General features: G+C 48.6%; 1 protein-coding gene across 2 annotated transcripts in view; it reads right to left on the reverse strand.

The window, feature by feature from the left end:
- The window catches only part of EPHA4 (EPH receptor A4), a 141,157-nt gene extending 135,544 nt beyond the window's left edge, over positions 1–5,613 (reverse strand). For both annotated transcript variants that reach the window (XM_027589823.1, XM_027589824.1), the window contains exons 1-2: positions 5,481–5,613; positions 2,273–2,340 (exon numbers count right to left, since the gene is read on the reverse strand). In XM_027589823.1, coding sequence (XP_027445624.1) covers positions 2,273–2,340; positions 5,481–5,571 — 159 coding nt within the window. In that variant the 5' untranslated portion in view covers positions 5,572–5,613. The remainder of the gene's footprint in view (positions 1–2,272; positions 2,341–5,480) is intronic.
- Positions 5,614–6,000: the final 387 nt, after the last annotated feature.

Below are 6,000 nucleotides of genomic sequence, written 5' to 3' on the forward strand. Positions count from 1 at the left end.
TGAATCGTCCTAACTCTAAGTAGAAATTTCAGAATAACTGAAAGACACAAATGTGCTTTTATCTTCAGCTGGAAAGAACTTTTTAAAGCTAATCCATCCATACTAGGTAGATAATCTAATTCATCCCTTCATTCTACGCCTGAAAAAGTCTTCTTTAATTATAAAATCTACAAATTAATGAACCTTTATAATCTGACACAGAATTTCTCAATGGCTACTATGTATTTTGGAATGACTATTTCTATTATACATAAATAAAATTTCATTTCTCACCCCTCACAATGAGTCCCTAAAATATTACACCCACCACATTTAAGGAAAGAAAGATGCTACATTCTACATTCAGAAGTCTACATTCAGCCCACAGAAAAGTTCTGGGTTGGACACAATCAGCTATATATGCATGGTATTATTTTAAGAAACCTCAAGACGAAAGTTTTGTGTTTATAAAAAGCGAGCAGGTGTTCTTTCGGCAGTTTGGAGTGGGTGCGGGATATGGGATGTCTACAGCATATTAAGTTGCAGTAAAAGCTTTCCAGAAACTAGATAGACCATAGACTGTGCTCAAAAATGTGTCATTCCTTGCTTTTATACAGGTCACATGTATATTTAGTGTAACAAGTCAGGTCCCAAATCATACTGGATGCATTCTCCCTTCAAACTTGAGAGCAGCCCGTAAGAAAAAAAGACTCATTAAATTTTTAAAGTACTGATACCTTCCATCTTCAATTTTGCTAGCAGTTCTAATACACTGAACTTACAGAGCTTTACTCCTGGTGTAGCCTGGGAAAGCCTCCCTGAATCACTGACCTTTCCAGGGTATAGGATTAACAAGAGTCTGACTCTCACAAGATAAAGCTGTACCTTTCTTCGCATTCAAAGGACGAGGGCAATTGCCTGCAATCAGCAGTGAATACAGCTTGTCTACACTGCCAGAGGCCTGCCAATCACTCTCCCTCCCTTTAAAAAATGGTTTTGAGGGCTGACTAGAATTTTTCAGCAGAGATCCAACCAACTGCAGTCAAGTTCAGGCAGAAAAACAGGAAGGCAAGGCAAATCTCCGTTTTATTTCACATGGATCCCAAAACCTGTTTTGGAAAAAGACAGCCTAACATTCTCCATTTTCATGACAACTTCCTTGCCTTATTTTTAAAACCCTTCCTCTTTTATTACAGTTTCCGTGCATCTTTACTGTTTTGATCCCTTATCGTTGATTCAGTGGACAGGTGGGAAGCACCATACTGGGGGCTGGTATTCCAATCGTCCCCTGCTAAAGATGCCTTGTCTTTCACCTCCACTGCTCTCAATCAACTGATTCAGTCACAGACTATCAAGCTGATAAAGGCAGAATGATCTTAATTTTTAAAGGATCTGAGAGTTCCTTAAATTTGACAGAAGTCGGAGTTACATGTTATACTGATTTCTTTCCCTAGCCGATTCATTCTGACCTGTTTTGAAGGGTGGAGCGGGGAGAATGTGGCCATTGACCTGTATTCTCTGAATCTTCAGAAGGAGGCAGTGAAGGCACATTTCAGAAGAAATGAACAGTGATGCGTTCTCTCATACCTTCTATTCTAGCTTCCCCTTTCCCAGGGGCTCAAGATTCCAAATACGTAAACTTTTTTTACATTCAGCGCCAATAGCACAAAAGCTTGGGGTTTTTTTTCTGTATATATTGTGCCCCTGGCACAAGCCCATAGGGTTTCCTCACAGTGTGCAAAAGAGCTGCAGTTGATTTAAGGTTGTGAGATTTAAGGTTGTGAGATTTAAGGTTGTGAGAGGTAAGGACGTGCCCCTCCCCCGCCCCCATTGCCTATGCCTGGAACTAAACTTGTGCCTGGTACAATCAGAAATGTTCTCTCCCCTGATATCTTTATTTATTCATTTTCCTCATCTAGAAACAGAACAATTGCTCTAAAATTAACCCTGTCAGGTCTTCACGGCCATCACAGTAATAGGCACAAATTCTAATTTGGTCCCTGGATCATATTTCTTGTCAGTATTTTAGTTTTAAATAGGCATCTAAGTCTATGCCTCCACCAATCTCCTAATTTTGAAACCCCTTTCTGCCCTTTTGGTTTCTAGTTCTTCCATGACAGACCTATCCAAAGGGAGTATAGGATTTCTCCAACAAAGCGTAATTCACTTCATAGGCCATGGCGGAAATCTGAACCCCTCACCACAATCAACAAGAATCAAGCCATTAGGACTCTCAGAAAGTTGCTAATCACTCCTTTTTACCCTTTGGATCAGAGAGCAACTCGGAACTTACCCCTCCTTCCAGAGGGCTCGCTATCCACCCAAGTTCTCCCTGAACAGATCTGGAATCCAGTAAGGTAACTGCAAGAAAACAAAGGAAAATGGATTAATTTCCGATTGCAAAAAAGCCAATACTACAAAAACCATTTGCCTGAGCGTTTCCATATGTTCTGGGGGTGTGCATATCCAACTCTGATCAAAACCTAAACTCAGTCTCACTTATGTAAATAATCATTACTTACTTGATCTTCTCCCATCTTTAAATCTGCACATTCTTATTTATTTAACTTGCTTAGCATTTAAAATTCCATCCCAGGCGTGAGCTGATTCATTTTCTAAAAAGGATGAATAGAGAATCTCAAGTACAATTCAAAAAATAAATATATCTATGTAGGGCAGCTACACTCCAGAGCAAAATCAGCATTCATCTCTGTCTGGTATCTACTAGAGTTATTTGTTTTTGCAAGTTTCAGATGACCACATAACTCATCATCATGGTGACAGAACCACAAGTGAATTCTAACAGAGAGTATTCAAAGGGTCATGAAAAGGCTCTCTCCTCTACAATTTCTTTTTTCCCTCCCCCACCAAATAAAGAGGCCCCGGATGTGGTATCTGCTGCTTTTTTAAAATATCCAAGTTTCAAAGGGGTAATGGCAGACCTGTAGAATTTAGAATGCCAACACACTGGAATACTCTCTTCCCCAGGTCTTTTGGAGGACAACCAGAGACTCGTCCTCAGCCTAGGGGGAAATCAGGGGTTTGAATTTTAGATGAAGGAGTGCTGCCTAATAGATTGAGTGTTTGTGCTTCACCTAAGCGTGTGTGTCGAAGCTCAGGGAACAGGGAAGCCGGCTACAGAGCTGCTATCCCCCCACCCAGGCTGGAACTGTCCTAGGCACCGAGGACATTTTAAAGGACACAATGGATTCCTAACCTCTCCACATTCCCTTTCCCACCAAGATCTGCAGGCCTGGGGGTCGAAAGACCCATCTCAAGGGAACCACTGGGTTATTAATTTGATCAGTGAGGCTGGCTCTTTAGGCTGGAGGAGGGGTGGGAATGGGGAGCCCTCATCCTTGCTCCTGAGCATTCCGACTCTCCATCTCACCCCTAGGCCCCTGAATTCTGCCCACCTTCCCTCATTTCATCCCCAAGTCAAAGGAGTTAAAAACTGACGCTTTCTCCTGGTTTTCCCGAGGAGCCTGAATTCCTAGGGTCTCTTAATTATTTTAAAATGTAGAGCCTTCCCTGGGTCGCTCCCGCCTGGAGTTGCGCCCCCCTCTTCATTCCCTCTTCTTGGTCCCTAGAGAAAAGCCCGCTACATCCATTTGGATTTATGTAAGGTGGATTAGGGACACAAAGGGAACAATAAGACCCAATTTACAAAAAAAGGGAGGGAGTAGAAAAGGAGGGTAAAAGGGAGAAAAGGAAACGTGATGGGAATAAAAAGCAACAAAATGAATTAATTTTTAGGGGGGAGGAGGGGCCGGAGGGGGGGGGAAACACTCCCCTCCTTCGTTCTACATCAGCCTACAGCTCCATCAACACCGTTTTTGTCTAACGCTCCCAAGTTTTCCTTCCAAAAGAAAAGGCAAGAAAGAGGAGGGGGGAAAAAAGAAAAAAGAAAGAAAGAAAAAGGAAAGAAAAAAAGAAAAGAAAATCTCCGTTACGTCTGGAGCCAGAGAGGTCTTGAGGGACGTCCTAACAAGTGTGCGAAGTAGTCAAGAGAAAGCGAGATCCATGATTCCACTAAAAGGAATGACCCTGGGGACCGAGGGACCGCAGCGACCGAGAAGGCACCAGAAGTCAGTTAAGAAGAAGGGAGGAGATCGAGAGGGTGGGAGAGCGCCCTTTTCTTCCCAAACGGTGTCTGCCGGCAGGTGTGTGAATCTCTCCCAGCCTCCGTCTGGCGAGCTCTGGGTACCGGCTGCCCAGCCAAGGCTAAGTTGGTTTTTGGCTCCCTCCTTCGGAACAGGGAAAATGATAGATAGCGCAGGGATGCATGGACGGATTCTGGAGAGATGGACGCCTGAATAGATGGATGGATGGATGGATGGATGGATGGGGGAGGGCGCGGGGCGGGGGTGCTGTGAAAGTGTCGACGAGACCCGTGCAAGGCTAGATGCACGGTGACTCGAGCACAAGCAACATGGAACAGAGGCTCACACAATCAGGGCACTCACGCATAGGCACACAATCGTCCGCGTCCACGCGGGCACCCGCGCCCCCACATACACGCATTTGCGCGCGCGCGCGTACACACACAGACTCACGCTGACACACAACACACACACACACACACACACACACACACACACACATTCAATTCGCCTTTCTCTGAGATCATCAGAAACTAAATGATCAACACCCACCTCCCCTACACAGAAACAGACACAATCTTTCCAGCACGTCCGAAGAGACGCGCAGAAAACAGCACCCAGACGGGTCCAGTCCGTCCCGCGCGTTCCATCCAAACTAACCCAGTGTATAGTTCTGGGGGCAAAAAGCAAAAACTACTACGTTCAACTTGCCAGAGGGTCCCCCGTTCTGCGGGGTGATCTGAAGAGAGTGGGGCCCCGTAGGCCAGCGATTGCACACCCGGAGCGCGCGGCCCAGCCGGGAGAAAGGTGTCTGACGCCGGATGCTACAGAAACCAGGTCGCTGGCGACCTGCAAAGCGGCGCCACGACCGCTGTGCCCCTGAGGCCCCGCAGCTGGGTCCCGGGAAGCCCAGGGCTCGGGAAACTTTGCAGAAAGCTTGAGCTCCAAGGCTTTCGCAGGAACCCGGGAGCACCAAGCACTCATTAGCTCCAGGCTTCCGTTCCCCCCTTGACCGGGGCTGGGTTGGGAGCGGTGATAGGGAACGCTACGTCCAAATAATTTATTATTATTATTTGTTTGTTTAGTCCTGGCGTTGGCTCTAGTGTATCCCCTTGGGCGCCTGGAGCCCGCCTCGCCGGCAGATGCTGATAAACTTTGTCCTTTCGCTACAAACTTGGGTAGCCCAGCCGAATGCAGGGTCACCGCCCGGGGAAGGCTGCCCGGCAGCTTCCCCACTCCCCTTCGCGGATCCCCTCGTCCGGGCCCCCTTCTCCGGAGTCGGGGCGCACCGCTCACGCCGGGATCCCCTCACAGCCTCCGGCCTTGCGCTCCCGGGGACCATTCACCCGCAGGTCCACCTCTCTGCCCGGGACCACGGAAGGACCGCCTCGGTCTTACCTTCATTCGCGGGGTACACCCTGGAACCGGTGACAGCGTCGCAAATCCCAAAGAGAAACGAAAAGAGGACGAAATAGAAAATCCCAGCCATGGTTCGCCGGTGCCAACGCTGCTCCTGCCGCTTCTATCCCAGTGGAATAAATGCTTAAGTTAGGAGTGCAGCAGGCTGAAGACATTGCCAAGGGGGTGGGCCCAGCCCGTGACGTTCACCCGCCAGTCCGGGGCCCGCGGCCAATAGTGGCGCAGACGGGACGGCCCCGCCCCGCCCCACTGAGCAGAGCCCGCCCCGAGGTCCCGCCCCCTCCGGGCTCGGTGGGGCGCGCGGTCTCCCGCGGCCTCTGGGGCCCAGCTCTGCGGGGTTCCTACCCCCGCCGGAGGGAGACGGCGTGGTCCCAGGACCTCACCTCAGGGGTCCAGCCCTTGGGCAGCGGAAGGAGCTTCGAAGACTGAATTGACTAGGGGGAATCCGAGGAAGATTGGCAACCCCCTCCCTCCCCAGGGCCCCCCCACCCCCCCGCCA

The sequence above is a fragment of the Zalophus californianus genome, chromosome 3 (assembly GCF_009762305.2).
Source record: "Zalophus californianus isolate mZalCal1 chromosome 3, mZalCal1.pri.v2, whole genome shotgun sequence".
Lineage (NCBI taxonomy): Eukaryota > Metazoa > Chordata > Mammalia > Carnivora > Otariidae > Zalophus > Zalophus californianus.